General features: G+C 42.8%; 1 protein-coding gene across 5 annotated transcripts in view; it reads left to right on the top strand.

The window, feature by feature from the left end:
* Positions 1-11,787: 11,787 nt before the first annotated feature.
* The window catches only part of Rmnd5a (required for meiotic nuclear division 5 homolog A), a 58,537-nt gene continuing 48,883 nt past the window's right edge, over positions 11,788-21,441 (top strand). For 4 of the 5 annotated variants that reach the window (XM_042690374.1, XM_042690376.1, XM_042690377.1 and 1 more), the window contains exon 1: positions 11,788-12,353. In XM_042690374.1, coding sequence (XP_042546308.1) covers positions 12,212-12,353 — 142 coding nt within the window. In that variant the 5' untranslated portion in view covers positions 11,788-12,211. The remainder of the gene's footprint in view (positions 12,354-21,441) is intronic. The other variant, XM_042690375.1, reaches the window with a different exon arrangement.

The raw sequence follows: 21,441 nt of genomic DNA on the forward strand, positions 1-21,441 counted from the left end.
TTGGTGCCTGAGTTTGGTGCCCAGGGTAGTCTCAAATTCTCCATCCTGCCTCAGACTTCTGAGTGCTGGGGTTATAGGTGTGACCTACTACATCCAGCTTCAAGTTCCTAGTTGCTATAGTGTATTGCCTCTTTCCATTTTATCTACAGCAATAAAAGTTTGCGTCCTTTATGAAATAGTACAGCAAAGGGATTGATAACATCTGCAGGATTAAGAGGTTGGTTGGAAGGATGCTCAAGCAAAGCAGGACTTGGAAGATGGAGGGAAGGCATTCTGAGCAAATGCAACAGCATATCCTAAGGTATAGGGGTATAGATCGACATAGTTCTTGCCAAAGACATACATTAATATTTCTGTTCATTATTTGTAACCAACTACAGTTCTGTGATTTTTCTTCATGTTCTGACATTAATTTCTACTGCTAAACAATATCCTTTCTGAGTTTTGTGTGTGTGTGTGTGTGTGTGTGTGTGTGTATGTATGTATGTGCTGGTCAAAGTGCTACCTCCAAGCCTGTTTTGTTCAATGCTAGCATTTAGCCATTACTTTTCATTACTTTTATCAGACCTGTCATACCTGATTTGGAACCTAGGACAATGATACTCAGAATAAGCAGAAAAATCATCTCATTTGTTTTACACATAAAGGTGAATTAGAGAATTAGTAAGGTTGGTGTTTTGTCTGTGTGTGTGTGTGTGTGTGTCGGTCACGCTGCCTGAACTCAGTGGGCCTGGGTGCTGTCCCTCAGCTTTTTAGCTCAAGGCTAGCACTCTACCACTTGAACCACAGTACCACTTCCGGCTTTTTCTGCTTATGTGGTGCTGAGCAATCGAACCCAGGGCCTCATGCATGTGAGGCAAGCACCCTACCACTGAGCCACCTTCCCAGCCCGGTGTTTTGTCTTTTGAAGCACACTGTTTACACTGCCCAAATGCTGTCCATTCAGAGTGACCAACAACCACAGTGCAGTCTACTATCTTTGGGACAAAAAGGAAGAGTGGTTATAAACTTGAGAGCAGTTCTACTGCAGAGATTAACTGGGAGGAGAGAAGAAGTGAAAGGACCAATGGATCCAATTGTAAATTTTATAATATTTTTATCTTAATATTGATGGGAAAATATTGACGCTATGGAAAAATTACTTGCTGGGAAATAAATCAGTGACAGTCATACCTACAGAGACAAAACAAAAATAACTCTAATAGGTTTCCAGTCATTCAGGGATATCAAACACATCTGAGTTTTACTGCTAGCACCTTCATTAGTTTCTTACAATTAATTTCACTAAAAAATCTGTTCATACTTCTAGAAAAGAGGGGGAAAGTAATAATTTTGAGATATACCAGAGCATTTAAAAGTGAAAAACTGGCTGAGAAAGTACATTACTTATAGAGGAACGAAGGCAAGAATGGCATCCAACTTCTCAGAAACGAAGCAAGTAGAATAAAATATTTAGTGATTGTCCTTCAAAAGTAAAGAGGCCAGGTGCTGGTAGTTCACACCTGAGGATCATGGTTATGGTTCGAACCCAGCCTGGGCAGGCAAGTTTGTGAGACTCTTTTCTCTAATTAGCAAGCAAAAAGCCAGAAGAAGAGCTGTGGTTCAAATGATAGAGCACTAGCCTTGAGCAAAGAAGTTCAGCGACAGCTCCCAAGACCTGAATTCAAGCCTTAGAACCAGCGTGCGCACGTGTACATGCACACACGCACACACACACACACACACACACACACACACACACACACACACACACACACTCGCGAAGTAGAAAGGGCTGCATGTAGTGGTGCGTATCTTTGGTTTCAGCTACTCTGAAGGTAGAAGTAGAGATTACGGTCTGAGGCTAGCCCTGGGAAAAAGTAGGAGAGGCTTTCTAAAAAATAACCTAAAAACAAAGCACTGGGGTATGGCTCAAGTGATAAACCACTTGCCTAGCAAGTATAAGGCCTCAAGTTCAATCTCTAATATTACCAAGAAAAAAAAAGCAAAGGAGAAAAACACTTTAAAAAAAAAAAAGAAATTCAGATATACAGAGAGAAAGAGCAAAGAATAAGGTAAAATAAACTTTTATTTTTCTTACTTTTAATGATTTAACAGATAATTTAGTTCAAAATAGTAGCAACAGTGATTGTGGTTTATATTTAAATGAAATGAATGACAACAATGGGAAAGAAGAATCAGGAATATTTTGTTATTTTTAGAAGGTACTCATGGGGCTAAAGGTATGGATCAAGTGTTTGCATAATAAGTTCAAGACTCTGAGTTCAAACCCCAGTGCTAAAAACAAACAAAAACCAAATAGATATTTGTACTACAAGTAAGGTAGCATAGTGTTATCTGATTGTGAATGTATACAGTAAACTCTAGGGCAATTATTTAAAAGGTGAAAAAGAAGTATAATTGATGTGTTTAGAAATAGAAGCAGGTGGTGAGTTGCATGTCAGTAATCTTAGCATTTGGGAAATAGAGTAAGGAGGATAGAGTTCAAGACCAGCTTGGGTGACATGGCAGGCCCCTGTCTAATAAAAACCTCTAAAACTGTGGATTTAGCTGTGATAGGGTCTATGTCTAGCATAGTAAAGTCCCTAAGTTTGATCATCAGCACTTAAAAAAAGAATAAAGGATGAAAGCTGGGCACCAGTGACTCACACCTGTGATCCTAGCTACTCTGGAGGCTGAGATCTGAGGATCACGGTTCAAAGCCAGCCCAAACAAGTTCATGAGACTCTTATCTCCAATAAACTACTCATAAAAAAAAAAACTGGAAGTGATGATATGGTTCAAGTAGTGGAGCGCTCACCTTGAGCTGAAGAGCTCAGGAACAGCACCCAGGTCCAGAGTTCAAGCCCTATGACAGACCTCCCCCCCCCCAAAAGGATTTAAAAAAAAAAAACCTCCCAAAATAATGGATGGGTTAAAGCCATCCCTGGTAAGAAAAGTCCATGCAACTCATCTCCAATTAACCACCAAAAAAATGGATATGGGCTTGTGGGGTAGAAGGCTACCTCGAACACAAAAGCTCAGGGACAGCACCCAGGCCCAGAGTTCAAGCCTCTGGACTAGCAAAAAATAAAAAAATAAAAAATAAATTTTAAAAAAGGAAAGCATGGAGCCATGTGCTGGTGGCTCATGCCTGTAATCCTAGCTACTCAGGAGGCTGAGATCTGAGGATCATGGTTCAAAGTCAGCCCGGGCAGGAATGTCCATGAGACTCTTATCTCCAATAAACCATGAGAAAACTGGAAGTGGTGCTGTGGCTCAAGTGGTAGAGTGCTTGCTTTGAGCTGAAGAGCTGAGGGACAGTGCCCAGGCCCAGAATGCAACCCCATGACCAACCAAAAAAAAAAAAAAAAAAAAAGGAAAGCATGGAACCATTTCTATGAGGCATCATGATTTACAAAGTGGCTAAACATGTATCACACATCAGCAATGTGTATGTGTATACACATATATTTATATACATTTCTAATGCATATATATACATATACACATCTATATGCTCAGTTTGGTTAAGGTTCTTACTTAAGGTAAAAAGCTGGTAAGTGTGACAATTTCTGTGAATTTTAGCCCTACGATTCTATCACAGCTAAGGATAAATTATCCTTATTCTACTAGAAATAATATACTTAACAAATAATCATTAAAATGATGTTTGTTTTTTCAAGGTACATTTTAAGCATTAGCTGCTATTTGAGATAAAGCTGCCATTCCCCCCAATGCCCCACACAACTTCACTGCGTCTTCATAATGAGGAAGTGATGACTCAGACTCAAAGTCTTCAAAAATGGAAAGGATACATCTACTTATTCTTATTTTTGCAGTTCTTCATCGGTTACTTAATAAGCATTTACATTTCTGTATTTCATAACTGGAGAGAACTTAAAAGTCATGCATTTCAATTGTCTTACTTTATAAATAAGGACACTGAAGTGGGGTGGGGAATGTGAATGAATTAGTTCAAGGTTACTGTGCTTAGCACCTTTCCTGCTCTATCTAGTAAAGCACACCAAACAGGGACTAGAAAACAAAGACAGCCAGATTCCAGAGAGAAGAGCCAGACCAATCAAAGCTGAAGAAGCACAGCTACAAAGCGTGAATACCTCCTTTAGTGGAGCTGAACATCAGATACTAGGGCAGTGTCTACAAACTATCCAACCATCCCCATGAAAGTCTAGGTGAAGGCAAGCAGCTGGATTAGAACTGGCCTGGCATCCAGAAATGGTGAGGGCTTCCGCCAAGGATTTACTGCGGGCAGAGGCTCACTTCAACTAAAGAAGGGGCTGGTAGATAAAGAAACATTTGATTTCCTGCACCCCTCACTGAATCCCTTAGACTACTCCCTTAGACTATCCCTTAGACTATCATGGTCTACTCCAGCATTTTAATGCCAATGTGCCCCAAACTATACAGAAGATAGAGAAATTGAAACCATTCAGAGCAATGCTTTTGCTCACAGCTGCACCTTCATGTGTGTGTGTGTGTGTATTTTTTTTTTTTTTTTGCCAGTCTTGAGGCTTGAACTCAGGGCCTGGGCACTGTCCCTGAGTTTCTTTAGCTCCCTACCACTTGAGCCACAGTGCTTCTTCTGTTTTTGTGGTACTGAGGAATCAAATCCAGGGTTTCATATGTGCTAGGCAAGCACTCTACCACTTAGCCACATTCCCAGCCAAACTTCTGGTTTTTTTTTTTTTTTTTTTTTTGAGTAATTTATTGGAGGTAAGAGGCTCATGGAGACGTTTCTGTCTGTCCAGGCTGGCTTCAAACTGTGATCCTCAGCCTCCTGAGTAGCTAGGATTACAGGCATGAGCCACTGGCACCTGGTTTCATCTATTTTTTAAACTGGACTTAGCAGTAATTTTCACAAATGTCTCAGTGGTGATTTTTTAATATGATGAATATTGATGTTTTTAATACTGAAGAGAAATTATATATTTCATAATTTGGTCTTTCTTAATAATATTTTTTTTTCACTTTACCCTTCTATATTAGTAGTGAGTCAGAATAGACAGGAAATCAGTAAGGTCTTCTTTACAAGGTCTTTGTAAACTTTTGCTGATTCATTTCCACTCTGATAATCATAAATCTAGTCTTTCTTACCCTTAACTGAAAGTGTTTTACATAAAAGTACATTTTAAAAGCAGTTAATAATTTTTAAGTAGTTTTTCAAATCTGAGAAATGAAATTTGGCCTTTTCTACCTCATCTCTGGTTTTGGGCTTCTAAAAACCAATCAAAACCAGTGTTTGTTTTTTTGACCAATACTGAGATCTGAACTCAAGAGCCTCATGCTTGCTCAACTGATACTTGACCACTTGACCCATGCCTTTAGCCCAGTTTTTTATTGTGCTGGTACTAGGGTATGAACTCAGGACCTGAGTACTGTCCCTTAGCTTCTTACTCAAGGCTAGCACTTTACCGCTTGAACCACAGCTCTACTTGTGGCTTTTTAGGGCTAATTAGAAATAAGTCTCATAGACCTTCCTGCCCAGGATGGTTTTGAACCATGATCCTCAGATCTAGCCTACTGAGTAGGTAGGATTACAGGCATGAGCCACTGGCACCTGGTTAATAAGTTTTGAAATTTTGTTGCCTTTAGGGAAACAATCAAACAAAAGCAATGTACAAAACTAATATAATGAAAACTCTTGTAAGATGCATGAGTATATGTATATACATTGATAAAACCCTACATTATTCTGAGCAAAATATAATATACATATACCTAAAATACCATAGTGAAACCCACTAGCACAATTACACACACACACACACACACACACACACACACACACACACACACACGAAAGAAAAGAAGAAAGGAAGGAAGGGGCAGGAAAGGAAGGAAGGAAGGGAAGGAGGGAAATACGAATGATAGGAAAGTAAGAGTTTCAGATGTGAGTAGCATCAGCAGGAGTGGGGAAGGCTAACAGTGAGGGTGAACGAGGATGCACAAGTTGATATAGTTTATTTTCATGTGTGAAAATAGTACAATGAAACCTCTTGAAATTGTTTTAGGAAGAGGGAGACTGTGATGAAAGGAGTGAGGATGACCAGAATATATTGTTTACATGTGTAGAAATGTCCCAGTAAAAGCCTCCTCTTACACAACTCCTATGTACTAATTGATTTTTTATTTTATTGATTTTTGCACCAGGTTGAATTCAGGGCTTTGAGCTTGCTCAGCTTGCTTGCTCTGCTGGAACTCTACTACTCAAGTCATGCCTCCCAACCTTAATGTATGCTAATTTTTTTTCTTTTCTTTTTTTTTTTTCTTATGTGGTGCTGAGGAATCGAACCCAGGGCCTCATGCATGCAAGGCAAGCACTCTACCACTGAGCCAACTTCCCAGCCCTAATTTTTTTTTTTTTTTTTTGGTCGTGGGGCTTGAACTCTGGGCCTGGGCGCTGTCCCTCAGCTCTTCAACTTGAGATTAGTGCTCTACCACTTGAGCTACAGGGCCACTTCTGGCTTTTTCTGTTTATGTGGTGCTGAGGAATTGAACCCAGGGTCTCATGCATGCAAGGCAAGCACTCTATCACTGAGCTACCTTCCCAGCCCCTAATTTTTTTTTAATTTAGAGATTTGTTCCAAATGTTGAAACTCATTTTGTGGGGATGAGGTCCTTGTGATTTAATGAAATCTTTATTTTTTTCTAATTTCTTTATTGTTCTACACACACACACACACAAACGTATCAAGACAAAAAGTTAACTTTTAAAATTTTTAGGTTCTGGGATTAAACCTAGTCTTTATGACTGAACTATACCCCAGCCCATTTTTTTTTTAATCTTTTAATTTTGGGTAAGAGGATTTAAACTCAAGATTGAGAGTCTTATACTTGTTTGGTAGGTGCTCTATCAGAGCCATGACTATAGGTTTCTTTTCTCTTTTTGATTAACACATTGTTCATCAAATTCAGAGTAGAAAGCAAAGTCCAAAATAATTGTAAAATTTATCCAGATTGAACAGAATGTAGAAACAGGAGTCCATTCAGTACTGGGGTGATTTTGTTAGCATGTATATGTATATCAGTTCTCTTAAGGTTCAGTCTATGTCTGGTTACTTCATGTACTTGGCAGAACATCATGGTGAGCAGAATGTGTGGAGGTAGAGGTTGTTTACCTCATGGCAGACAGGAAACAGACAGCCTAATGTCACAACTGGGGGCCAGGTGTAACATTCAAACACAAGCTCTTAGTGATCTACTTATTGCCATGAGGCTCCACCTCTTAATTTTTCCAAACTTCCCAAAATAGCATCACCAACTGGAGACAAAACATTCAGTAAGTGAGCCTGTGTAGGATACTTCATCTCCTAACCATAACATCTCTTGCTTGTAAAGATCTTTCCTTAAAAATTCACCGTCAATGTTTAGATTTAAAGCAATTATGTACTAGGTAAGAAGGGCCATGCAAAGAGGAAACATAAAATTTCCTACCTTTATAAGGATTATTTGGATCTCTTTTCTCAGCTCAATTTAAAGCCTCCTTTTCTGTAATCTGTCTATTATTGTTCCCTTCTCAATCCCTTATTGTTAGAGTGCTCCCCCCACCCCCCCACCCCCAGTCCTGGGGCTCAAACACAGGGCCTGGGCGCTGTCCCTGAGCCTCTTTATGCTCAAGGCTAGTGTTCTACCACTAGAGCCACAGTGCCACTTCTGGCTTTTTCTGAGTAGTTTATTCGACTTAAGAGTTTCATGGACTTTTCTGCCCTGGCTGGCTTCAAACCATGATCTTTATATCTCAGTCTTCTGAGTACGTAGGGTTACATGTGTGAGCCACTGGTGCCCAGATGTTAGAGTGCTTTTTAAGTTGCTGATTAAATTGTTGAGGGGACCGGGGAGTTGGGGGGGAAGAAGTCAGCTTCTGATCTGAGAATTAACAATGCAGTTGAGTAAGCAGAGTTCCCAGGGAAGGTGAAGTAGAAATAAAAGGGAGTATGCATGTTGGCATTAAATAAACTCCTATGTCAGTCAAAGGTAGGACTGGTATCTTTACTGGAACTTTATACTGGAACTTTTTTTTTTCAATATTAATCTTTATTTTTTTTTATTGTGAAAATACTGTACAGAGGGCTTACAATTACATGGGCAAGATAATGAGTACATTTTTTTTCTTTTTTTTGGGTCCGGTCGTGGGGCCTGAACTCTGGGCCTGGGTGCTGTCCCTCAGCTCTTCTGCTCAAGGCTAGCACTCTACCACTTGAGCCACAGCACCACTTCCAGCTTTTTTTTTTCTGCTTATGTGGTACTGAGGAATCGAACCCAGGGCCTCATGCATGCAAGGCAAGAGCTCTACCACTGAGCCACCTTCCCAGCCCCCAGAACTAAAATTTTAACTTCAATTTTAAATTAAATAGCTACACATGGCTGATGCCTACTATACTGAACAGTAGTATAGGCTTGGTTCAAGAAGGTGTCAATAGTTAAATAAAACTTTTGTTACCTGCAGAAAAGGAAGACTTGAAAGCTGATAATAAATAAAGGTGATCAGGAGACAAAAAAGCATGATTAAGTTGTGCTCAACTCACATGAGGGTGGGACAGTGCTGAGTGACAGGATGGTGGAGAGGACAGTTATTGGTACTACATTGACAAGCAGCTTCCAAACTTGTCCACACAATCACTTCAGCTGCATGTGGGGCAGCTGAGAGTTCTGATTTGAGCTGTAAGTAATGGAAAATCATTGATCACTTCTGATGAATGGATAATATTAATTCTTATTTTATGTTAGGCATTATGTTGAATGCCTTACATATGTCATTTGGTTTTTAACAACTTTTTTTAAGGAAAAAAAGGTAAAAGGGAAAGGTAACTAAATTTATTAAGATCCTTGGAGAAAGAAGTTGGAACAAGAATAGATTTGTCTGTTTGGAAATGAAAGGACTGAGGAAGAATAAAACAGCTTAAAGAAATTAACTGAAAGTCTTCCATACTTTGAGGTAGGTCAGATCCTTTCTGGCTCTAATAAGAGAGTGAGAGAGTTGACAGAGAGGGAAGGAAGACCTGGACTGGGAGGAATTCAGTCAGCAGACTCCAGGGCTGTCTTGGGAAGGGAGAAAAGACTCTTGGTTCTTTTTGGGTACCTGGGAAAGTTCACAAAATGAATTGTGGAAAGAACATCTTTGAAGGGAATGATAAGGTGGATGGAGCTGGATTTTAAAAAAATCTAAGTGAAACAGGGATTAAATCATGTCAAGAATGCAAAATGGGGTGAACAGGGAGGCAAAAGATCTATAATAGGTTGGCTGAGGTTGTCCTTATCAGCACCATAATTTATCACATGGTTATTATGGACAGTTAGCGAAATTATCTCATTTACTCTATCTTACAGTATGGTGTGGTATTATTCAATCCAATTGTTTCCAAAATATGTTTCTTAAGTTTTAGCCAAGATTTATTTCAGTGTAACATTTACAGTAGGGAAATGGGTTCCTATAGGTAGCTTTTATACTTTCTGAGCTGGGTAAATTATATAATGATATTTTTTCTAGCAACTCCTAACACTTAGACAGTGGTTCTGGTTGGGTAAAATGGGTGAAGCCTACCCAAAACCTCAGGAAAACTTCAGAACTTTCCTTCTCCAAACATATATTTAGTTCCCAGAATTTACTTTTTCAAATGAGAAGGCAGGTTTAGATATAGCCTCCTGTATCTCCTAGCGAATAGCTTAACATAAACAAGGTGGTACAGGCTAGGTGCTGGTAGCTCACATCTGTAATCCTAGCTACTCAGTAGTCTCAGGAGGCTGAGATCTGGAGAACTGACCTGTGAAGCAAGTGGGCCCACAGAAAAGTCCTCAAGACTCTATCCCCAATTAACTACCACAATACTGGACTGGAGGGGGTCTTGAGTGGTACAGTATAATTCCCAAAGAGGCAAACAAACAGGGCTAGAGTAAAGGCAAAGTAAAAAGGGCTAGAGTAGGGGCTGGGAAGGTGGCTCAGTGGTAGAGCACTTGCCTTGCATGCTCAAGGTCCTTGGGTTCAATTCCTCAGCACCACATAAGAAAAAAAAAAAAGCCGGAAGTGGCACTGTGGCTCAAGTGGTAGAGTGCTAGCCTTGAGCTGAAGAGCTGAGGGACAGCTCCCAGGCCCAGAGTTCAAGGCCCCACGACCGGACCCCCCCCCCCCCCAAAAAAGGGCTAGAGTACCTGCCTATCAAGCATATAGCCCAGAGCTCAAAGTCCAGTATCGCCCCAAAAACTAACCAAAACCAAAACAATGTTAAGCATTATCTCGTGTTTCTAAGCACAATAAAAGATGTTCCAGCTGTCTACAACAGCTTCTCCCTAATAGCCACATTTGCTATTTCCCTCAATACATTTATTATAGGCAGTCAGATATATTATCTCATTTAGTCCACCTAATATAGTTCATTCCAGTTGTTTCCAAATTATTTTAAGGGGCATTAAGGATCAAAAAGGCTATCACCTTAATTAAATGGGAAGAGGAAGAAAAACATTGCCTATCAAGGCGGTGATAGCATTCTAGGCAAGAAGCTGATGGCATGGCCTGCCTTCAAGATTTTATGTAAGCAGTGCAGACAAAAAAATACCATTTCAGTGGTGTAAAAACAAACGAAAAAAATCCCAATTCATGTAGGTCAAAATAGGTAGATGAATTAGCAGTGGAGGTAAGATAGAGGTTACAATAATGTGATGGTGGCAGGGACCCCACCCTCTAAGGATCCGTGTGAACTGAGACCATCAGGAAGAGAAAGATGTTAGTTTCCCAGATCTGGGAAAGGGCAGGTGCAGAGGATATAAGATAAGAATTAGCTAGACTCCAAGTTAACCAAGGCATGAACTTTGGGAGTAAAGCTAAGGTTAGAGGCACGGTACTAAACCAGGGCAAGGATCTGTGCAAAAAGCAACTCAATTCGATGCAGTGGACTGATGCTCCTTTGGGACCCGTCCTCGAAGTTGCCAGGCACGCGGTCCCAGGACAAGACGACCAGTCAAAGACTTCCAGCCAGGCTGACGGGGAGGAGTTCTAAGCAGAGGGGAGTATGGCCTCCTGGGTGTCCCAAGCGCCAAGGTGGCATAGACCGCCTGCGGAGCCCGCCAGGACAGGCCAGCAGCTTCCAAACTCATCCTGAGAATCACCCTGGCCTCCAAACAGCGCGTAACCCCCCCCCGCCCCCCCCCCCCCCCCGCGCCCCATATCTCCCGCCCCCGGAGGAGCCTGGCTGGCTCTTGCATCCGGGGAGGCGGGTTCTTCTACCCAAACTTCTGAATGTCGTACTTTTTTCTTGGAGAGCGACGCGGGAGACGTCAGAAGCCGAGGCCAGGATGAAGTCCTACGGAGAATATCCCTTTTAATTTCCGCCTTCTTTCACCCCCCGGCCCCGCCTCACGGCTCTCTCGAAACATCACTCTTCTGGGTAGGCTTTCCAAGTCACCTCCCCCTCCAACAGCGAACCCATTGGTTTGGCCCCGACACACAGATTGGCTGGAGGTTTACGCCTCGGCCAGTGATTGGACGACGCTACTTTCTTACCTATTCACCGCGCCTATTGGTTCGTCTTCCCCGTTTCTGGGCGAGTGGCCGGGGACGGTTTCCACCCCCTTGTTTACGGGCCGCGTAGTGGTGGCGCTCTCGGAGAGCTGAGGGTGTCTCCAAAGTTCCCTGTTTAGTAACTTGGACCAATCGAGTCCCCGCTCCACCTTCGGCCTCTCCCTCTCACGCCTGCCCCGTGGTACGGCCCACACCTAAAGCGCCGCGGCGCGTGCGGACGCCGGCTGCGTCTTTCCGCCGGCGCTCGCCGGGCTGCTCCCCTCCTTTTGAGGGCGCTTTTGGTACGGCCCGCGCCGCCACCTTCCTTCGCTGGGGAGGCTGACCCCCTCCCAGTTGGCGGCTCTTGGTGCCGCCCGGGAGAACCAGGTCATCGGCCAGTTCCCGTGAAAACAAAAACAATCGGCGGCGCCGCCGCCGGCACCCGAACGCGGCGGGCCGAGGCCAGGGACGCGGCGCCTGGTGGGTTTGGGTGGGCGAGCTGGTGAGCGGGAGCAGCGGCGGGAGGCCGGGGTGCCATGGGGCAGGTGGGCACGGGCTGCGCGGGGCTCCCCCGGCGCCGGGGCTAGCGCGCCCGCCGCCTCAGCCGTCCTCGCCGCCCGCCTGGGGGACGAGGAGCAGGAAGCGGCCCCGGCGGGGCCCGGGCCGAACGGCTGCGGATACCCGGGCGCCGGAGAGCCGAACGCCGCCGCCTCCGGCATGGATCAGTGCGTGACGGTGGAGCGCGAGCTGGAGAAGGTGCTGCACAAGTTCTCGGGCTACGGGCAGCTGTGCGAACGCGGCCTGGAGGAGCTCATCGACTACACCGGCGGCCTCAAGCACGAGATCCTGCAGAGCCACGGTGAGGAGGCCGGGTGGGCGCGCGGCCCTTCGCGGCCCCGCAGGCGGGAGCCCCTCGTCCGGACGTCCTCGTGCCTCAGAGCCGGGCCCCTGCTCCCCGAGGCCCGGAGAACCCCAGGCCCGGGTTGGCTGGCCCTCCTCGCGCTTGGTTCACCTCGCGCCCCGGGCCACCTGGCCATTAATTCAGAGTGTCCCAAGCCGGCTTCAGGGTGCCTGGCGGGCCGTCCCCCCCCCCCCCCCCGCCTGCAAACTGCCGCCTTCCCCCCCCCCCCCCCACTCGGCCTGGGGGCGTCTAAGGTGGTCGGTCCTGTGAGCCGCGGGGGCTAGGAAATAGCGTGGGAGCCAAGGGTCCGAGTGATGCAGGGAGTCAGTGCAGGAAGCCCGGAGAAGCCGTTAGGTCCTTGGCTCCAGAACTTCCTAAATGTGTTTGTTAGAAAGTTGAGGGTTGTTCTCAGCTATGGGCAACTTCATAATTTGGTTGATGTGTAGGAGCAGCTCTTTTGAACTCCTCAGTGATGCTGACCGGATTACCAGGAAACCAGTTGAGTCAAACCATTCAGTTCTCCCTGTGTCGCCACCAATGAGGCAGAGGAAGCAGTTGGCCCACAAATCATAGTTACTTGCCTTACCTGATCCGGTTTGTTCTTGTTTTTCCTTTAGAAAACTCTTTTTCCATAGAAAATGTGCCTAGATTGTTGCCCTAGACCCTGGGGACAGATATTTTGTCAGAGTTAATTGTGGAAGCTGGTTGAGGTTTGTGTTTTTGTGTTGTGTGTGTGTGTGTGCGCGCGTGCGTGTGTGCGCCTATCTGTCTGTGTCCATCTGTGTGCGTCTGTGTTCCAGGGCTTGAACACAGGGCCTGGGAGCTGTCCCTGAGCTTTTGCCTTCTTACCTGTGGGCTAGATTTAGGTAAGGAAGGGGAGGTTTGATTGCTCTGGAGAAACGCAGATTTTTTTTTTTTTTGCAGGTGAGTTTGAGGCAGTGTCATCAGTTGAGCTTCTTTCTTCTGCTGCTTTGCTTTACTTTTCTACTGCTGCTTTGCTTTGCTTTGCCCATACTGACTTTGAGTTGAGGCTGAGTGCTTGTCTATGGTAAAGGAGTCTTATTCTGGACACAGCAATCACTTTGGAACTCTGGATGAAGCAAACCCTCCACCATGGTGCTTAAAAATATGAACATGGAAAACCACTTGTATTATAGTAAGAGTTACCTTATAAATATACGGGAAAAAGACAGGTGTTGATGAAACAGAGCTTGTATCATGTGAAAAGAAATTTAAGTTGGTGATGGTATAGTTAGTTGGCACAAATGGGGAAGTAAGTTGGTCTGGGAGGGAATCCTGGGAAGATTGGTGCATTTGGTTTTAGACTCATAGGTTGAAGTGGAAGAGTTTCATGAAGATGGAATAAAGATCTTCAGAGACAATGGGTTTGTTCTGTGACCTCATTTCTGAGAGGACCGTGAGAATCACTTAAGACACCAGGAGAAAAGACTTTGGGGTCTAACCACAACTTTGAACTCTCCTTAATGGAAAGTAAAGTAGAAAGAGCCAGGTAGAAAAAAGGGCTTGCTGGGGTGTTGTTTGGCTATTTGGGTGGGAGTCAGTAATCCTTTGTAGAGTTGTTAAACCAGATTATTGATGGTTAAGAAGTATGTGATGCATACTTACATAAAAGGAAACCCAATGCAGTGGTGAAAACATTCCCTCCTCTTAGAAGAAAGCTGTGGCTTACTAGAATGAATGAATGAATGAATGATGTCTCTTAGCTTTCCCATTTGAGGACCAGATTGGAGATTAAGGGGTTGGACAAGCAGGGTTTAAGAAGGAGAATGAAGTATCCCCATAAGAGAGAGGACATTGGAAGAGGGATTTGTGTGATTGTGAGCTTTGTTTTGGGTAATGTAGGTCCAGCCCAGGGAGGATAAAATGGTAGTGAGAAATTGCCAAAGCAGGAATTTTATTTAGACTTCTTGGTTTGATATTGGGAATTTTTTTTAGGAATTTATGGTGAGAACAGTATTAGCCACATAGTCTGAACAGAACAGCCTGAGTTGGTGAATTGTTTGTTCTCTGACTTTCAACCTGTTTTTTTTTTTTTAAACCTTCTTGCTTAATAAATTTCTAGTTTGCCATGACATCTCTTTGATTTCCTTTAATTCTTTAATTAGGATTAAGTGATTAAAGGTAGTTATTAAACATGAAAGCAAACAAATATCACAAGTACTGGGTTTGGCTTCTACAATAACAATCTTTTTGTATCCTTTTGTGTGATGATGTATTTGAATTATGGTATTTTCAAACAGCTAATTTCTCTATTTTTTGCCAGTCCTGGGGCTTGAACTCAGGGCCTGGGTGCTGTCCTTAAGCCTCTTTGTGGTCAAGGCTAGTGCTTTCCACTTGAGCTAAAGTGCCACTTCCTGCTTTTTCTGCATAGTTTATTAGAGATCAGAGTCTCATGGACTTTCCTGCCTAGTTTGGCTTTGAACCGAAATCCTCAGATCTCAGGAGTAGCTAGGATTACAGGTGTGAGCCACTTGCACCTGGCTTCAAACAGCTGATTTCTAAATTATTCTGTAGGTAATATGGTAAATATTACATTGAATCCCCAAAATACCATTATCACAGTATATCGACTGAAAATTGATTTTGTTATTGTTATTGTCAGTATTGGAGTTTGAACTCAGACCCTCAGCTTGCTTAGCTTGCTTACTCAGCTAGCATGCTAGGCTGACATTGTTCTACTTGAGCCACAGCTCTAGCTTGAGTTTTTACTGGTTATGTTGGAGATTAATCTTCTGCCCAGGCTCTCTTTGAATTTTAGTCCTCCAGGTTGCAACCTCTTCCGTGGCTAGGATTACAGGGATGAGTCACCGGTAGATCCTTAGGGATCCTTGTATTTTTGAGTACAGTTTGAAAGTTTGTAATGGTCTCTGGCCTTACTTAAATGAACTTTAGTTAGTAAGTCCCTTGTAAGTTGTGAACATTGCCCTGAGGACCCGTAACCTAGGATTGTTTCACTAGCTTCTCTGACCCTTTTTTGAAATGAAAATTTCTTAAGACTTAAACTTTGGAGAATCGTGGTTGAGGTAGGATAGTCACTCCTGCTTAATGAATTAGTTTATGCTCTGTTACTTTACCCATTCCTGGGAGAAAGAAAAAGGAACGAAAACAAAACCCCAGTAACCTGGTGCTCAACTTGAAAACCTCCTCATTGCTTGGATTACAGATGTGCAGTTGCTGTGGATTACAGATTACCTTGCCTGACTCAGTCTACTTTTTTTTTTTTTTAAGGGAGTGTCTGGCCTCCGGTAAATGAAAAACATTGGAGTGTAAGACTGAGAAGGTAACGCAACGTGCAGAAATAGGGAGAGGTTATGGAGAACTAAGGAGAGATTAGAAGAGTTCTGCTGAGGCCAGATTGATTCCTCTTCCTACATATGGACCTAAGGCTTTCCCTTTGTGCCCTTGGAAATGCCTTAGATAGGAGATGGACATAGGAGGATTGGGGAGTGGTTCAGAGGCTGCTGTGAGGCTCAGAGAAAGGAGATAGATTGTTTTGCTTGAATTTGGGATACTCCTATTTTCCCAGCTGAGGGGAGAGGAAGCACTTCTGTCATTTAGAGTGCCAGCTTTCAATGGTTGCTTCCCTGTATGTGTGAAATTTGGTCTGGTGTAAGATTCAATGTGATGGTGCTGGTTGGTGATGGTAACCCGCATGCCCTTGATTTAATGTGGATAATGTAGTAGTGCTTCTCAAAATTCACTCACACATGTGTACTTTAAATTTTTCAGATGGATTCATGATTTTACTTAAGTAGGTTTGTCTTCATTGTAGATACTTTTATTTATGAAGTCATTGATGGTGTTGGATATAATAAACTGTCTACTAAAAATAATTTAGGGGCTGGGAATGTGGCTTAGTGGTAGAGTGCTTGCCTAACATGCATGAAGCCCTGGGTTTGATTTCTTAGTACCACATAAGCAGAAAAAATTGGAAGTGGGGTTGTGGCTCAAGTGGTAGAGGTCTAGCCTTGAGCAAAAGAAGCTCAGGGACAGTCCCTAGACCCTGAGTTTAACCTCCAGGTCTGGCAAAAAAAAAAGTTAAAACAATAATAATTTAGGGGCTAGGGAAGTAACTCAGTGATAGAGTCATTTGCCTGGCAGGTACAAGTTCCTGGTTCTATCTCCTGTAAACAAAAACAAAAACAAAAAATAATTTCTAGTAGCTATTGAAATACTAGTTTATGTACTAACTAAAATTATTCATATCAGTGGTATGGGAACTATTTTGGTTTTGATGGTTTCACTTGTGATTTTATGCCATTTAGCATTCATTTCCCTATTGGAAAATAAAAGTTATTTCTGATTAACACATGTGATGGGAGAACAGAATAGAAATACAAATCTTGATTACTGATATTTTAGCTCACATTTGGTAAAAGATTAGGCTGAGACAACTAGATTATAGTTTGACAGCATATTTAAAGTATAGTTAGGGGGGAATAACACTTAAAAAGGAAATGTACTGGGCTGGGAAGGTGGCTCAGTGGTAGAGCGCTTGCCTTGCATGCATGAGGCCCTGGGTTCCATTCCTTAGCACCACATAAGCAGAAAAAAAAAGCCAGAAGTGGCACTGTGGCTCAAATGGTAGAGTGCTAGCCTTAAGCTGAAGAGCTGAGGGACCGCGCCCAGGCCCAGAGTTCAGACCCCATGACCGGACCCCACCCCCCCAAAAAAAGAAATGTACTCATTAACTTATGTAACTGTAACCCCTTTGTATATCACTTTTACAATGAAACTTTAAAAAAAAGTGTAATTGGGAAAGGTGTGTGTGTGTGGTGGGGAGTAATTTATGTGTTGTTGTAGCTTGGAACCCTTGAACTTGGTAGGCAAGCCACGTACCCTGAGCTGCATAGCCCAACCCATCCCTTAAAAGTTCTGAAGTGCTTGTGCTCTCCAGAAATGACACCCAAGGAATTTTCTAAATTTAAATTGTTTATTTTGAGTAAATAATACATTTGACTGCTTTCAGTTCAAACAATAAAAAAGGATACTTGGAGCTGGGCACCAGTGGCTCATGCCTGTAATTCTGGCTACTCAAGGAGGCTGAGATCTGAGGATTGTTGTTTGAAGCCAGCCTAGGCAGGAGAGTCTGTGAGACTCTTTATCTCCTATTAAGCACCAGAAAACCAGAAGTCGCACTGTGGATCAAAGTGGTAGAGGACTAGCCTTGAGCAGAAAAAGTTAGTGCCCACGACCTGAATTCAAGCCCCAGGACTGATCACCCACCCCCCCACCCAAAAAAAAAAAGAAAGAAAGAAAAAGAAAGAGGATTCCTGGCACAAGTCACCCTCCCTCTTGGTCCTGGACCACTTAGTTGCTTACTTCACAAAGAATTAAGTTTTTAAGTGAATAACAGTTTTCTATCTACATTTAACATCTAGTGTGGAAAGTAGCATGTAAGTAGGCCATAAATAAAAGTTTGGGTGGATGGGTGTAACCATTGTTCAAATAAAGAATAGATGGGTTGGGTTACCAAGGGATTTGGACTATTTTAGGAGGAAAAATAGAGCTGGAGAATGTAACTCGGTTGTAGAATGCTTCCTTAGCATGTCAGAGACCCTGGGTTCCATCTATAACACCTATAAATGAATGAACGAATGGGGAAAATGATCACTTGTTCGTTTTTTTTTTTAAAAAGCAGTGGCAGTTTTGTTCCATATATCATGATTTAGTCTTAGTATTATCTCACTTTATAAGTTGGTTAAAGACACTGCCATCTGGGGGAGTGATGAACACATATACTGGCTTGTAAGAACTTTTTGGTGTGAGTATGTGGTGTTAGCTTTAGTAGTAAAAATGCCCCTCCCCCCCTTTTTTTTTTGGTTGGGGGCTTGAACTCTGGGCCTGGGTTCTGTCCCTTAACTCTTCAGCTCAAGGCTATTATTGCTCTGCCACTTGAGCCAAAGCGCCACTTCCGGTTTTCTGTTGGTTAATTGGAGAGAAGAGTCTCATGGCCTTTCCTGCACAGGCTGGCTTTGAACCATAATCCTCAGATCTCAGCCTCCTGAGTAGCTAGGATTACAGGTGTGAGCCACCAGTGCCAGACTTTAAAAACTCATTTAAACCATGACATTTTTCCTTCCTTCTTTCCTTCCTTCCTTCCTTCCTTCCTTCCTTCCTTCCTTCCTTCCTTCCTTCCTTCCTTCCTTCCTTTCTTCCTTCCTTCCTTCCTTCCTCCCTTCCTCTTCCTTTCTTTCTTTCTCTCTTCCTTTCTTTCCTCTCTCTCAGTGTCAGGGTTCTTTAAAAGTTTGAGAGTAGTATAAAAGAAGATAAGCAAGTGAGCATGAAAGACAAATCAAATTATGGAGGTCACATTTGAAGCTCATGTATATACTGTAATGCAGTAGACAGAAGCCAGAGGTTGAGGGTCTAGAGTGTTTAGACATAGACATAGGCATCTAATTTGAGTTGTATGCATCACACATGTTGCAAAGGATATGTATTTGTGTATCTGTGTTCTCTCTGTTCTCCAGGGCATGCCAGTGTTGAATATATATTTTGTTGAGTGCAAATAAAAGAATCAGGGTTTGCTAGACTTAAGTTCAGCTTTATTCTTGGTATGCTTGGAGTAGACAAGCTAGCCTGGCCCTTTCTCGTTTGTCAACCAAACTCATGTTTAGTACTAACAAGATAGGAGTTGTAAGGATGACTACGTTTTAGGCAACTAAATACAGTTTATATGTTCATTGACCAGTCTGGGAAGTAGTAAGTAGATCAGAAATTAAAGTTTATGTGGATAACCATAGCCATAGTTCACATACTCTGAAAGGAGAATAAATGGGCTGTCAAGCAACTTGGTCTATTTTAGGTGGTGATTATAATAAGTCATTGTGTTGCCAGTTGGGTTTCAAAATAGATTTAACTTGTGCTAGCTAGCCATTCTAGACTCATTTGGGGGGAAGTCTTTAAAAAATTAGACATTATTTGTTTAGATTATTATATTATTTAGGAATGCAAGTGACATAGTAGTTATAATTAAAATGGAATCTGTTGACATAGAACTAAATAGGCTGACATTAAGCCAGGCTGGCACCAGAGGCACAAAGGATGTCACCAAGACTTGCTTATCTTTCTCTGTCATCAGTACTTTTTGGTTGATTTTGTTCTCAGAGGAGTTTTCTCCAGTGAAGACTAACATGGTGTTTTACCTGCATTTCCAACACAGTTTCCTAGGCATGTTTTTATAATTGCCTTGTTTGGGGTTTATGCCTCTCATTGAATCAGTAACTGGACCCCAAGTTATGGAATCTTCTGGCCACCTGGCCAATCTGTCGGATTTAGGGTTATTTCTTGGGGTAAGAGGAGAAGTTCTAGAATTTGGCCCCTGACAGAAATATCGTGTCTATTTTAATGGAACAGCTACAACTTACATCAGTAACAGTGTGCCCTGAGGAATGTTTGTGAGTAGCCCAATCTCATCTTTTGCCTTACATCCTAAAATGTTCCTGTAATTCATAGTTAATATGAGTTAATCAGCGAATATATCTTGGTTTGTGTTACTTTGGGAATTAATTTGAAATGGCTTTAATGCTTGACATAATAAAGTTGTTTTCCTAAGGCTATTTTGTTTATAAGTACCTTTCTGTGTATGTGTGTGTGTGTGTGTGTGTGTGTGTGTTTAATTGGACTTAAGAGTCTCATGGACTTTCCTGCTTGGGCTGGCTTTGAACTGTAACCCCCTCGGATCTCAGCCTCTTGAATAGCTAGAGTTATAGGTGTGAGGCACTAGATCCAGCTTTTAATTCTGGACAATAATATTGGTGAAGGAGAAACTCATAAACACTTCTGTGATCCTGTCATTCTAGAGTTAGTAGAAAAATGACTGTTTTTTCCATGTTTCTGTCTTGTTAAGATAGTAAAAATGGTATCAGGAGATGATTCACTTAGGATGTGAGAATGGGCTTGTTTTTAGTTGAGGGTCTCCTCTTTTACTGTAAGGCCTTTGGGGGTCTTTGTAAATAACAACTAAATTTAGGGAGAATTGTGGAGGACCCTGACTCCACAGTTTGTACTTGGAATCCCTGGCACTTATAAAGCTGATAAATACTGGGGAGATACTACTCTCTGTCCAGACATTTGCAGACCCTCAGGTTTTGTAGAAGAGTAGCAGAAACTCAGGTCCTTCCCTTTAGATTAGACATTAGTGTAGTGCTTGAACAAACAGATACTGGACTACTTGACAGGTGTTGAGGCTTTTAGAAATATACTTCCACCCTGTTTGCATTTGGTGATTGTATGCTTGAGTGTAGACTGGTTGTTAAGCCTTGAGAGGCTGTGTGGCTTATTACCAAGACTTTCTCTATTTAAGATTGAGGTCTGGATGGTGATTTTTTTCCTGGAGCGTTGTTAGGCTCTGCATTTTCTCTGAGTTTTCTTTTCTTTTGCTTCCTACCTTCCTTCCTTCCTTCCTTCCTTCCTTCCTTCCTTCCTTCCTTCCTTCCTTCCTTCCTTCCTTCTTTCCTTCTTTCTTTCGTTCATTTTGTTATTGTTGTTAGGCTTGAACTCTGGGCTTAGGCACTGTCCCTCAGCTCTTCAGCTCAAGGTGAGCGCTCTACCACTTGAACCACAGTGCCACTTCTGTTTTTCTGGTGGTTTATTGGAGATTAAAGTCTCATGGCTTTTCCTGTGTGGGCTGGCTTTGAACCGCAATCCTTAGCTGTCAGCCTTCTAAGTAGCCAAGATTACAGGCGTGATCCACTGGCACCCAGTTTCTGAGTTTTCTTTTCTTTTCTTTTTTTTTGGGGGGGTCCGGTCATGGAGCCTGAACTCTGGGCCTGGGCGCTGTCCCTCAGCTCTTCAGCTCAAGGCTATCGCTCTACCACTTGAGCCATAGCACCACCTCCGGCTTTTTTCTTTTTGCTTATGTGGTGCTGGGGAATTGAACTCAGGGCCTCAGGCATGCAAGGCAAGCGCTCTACCACTGAGCCACCTTCCCAGCCCATGCTTCTGAGTTTTCTATATTGTATTATCCACATAGGCTTAGTATCATTGAATTATTGATGTATGAAGACATTTGGGCAGAGAT

The sequence above is a fragment of the Dipodomys spectabilis genome, unplaced genomic scaffold (assembly GCF_019054845.1).
Source record: "Dipodomys spectabilis isolate Male_0828 unplaced genomic scaffold, ASM1905484v1 ptg000137l, whole genome shotgun sequence".
Classification (NCBI taxonomy): Eukaryota; Metazoa; Chordata; class Mammalia; order Rodentia; family Heteromyidae; genus Dipodomys; species Dipodomys spectabilis.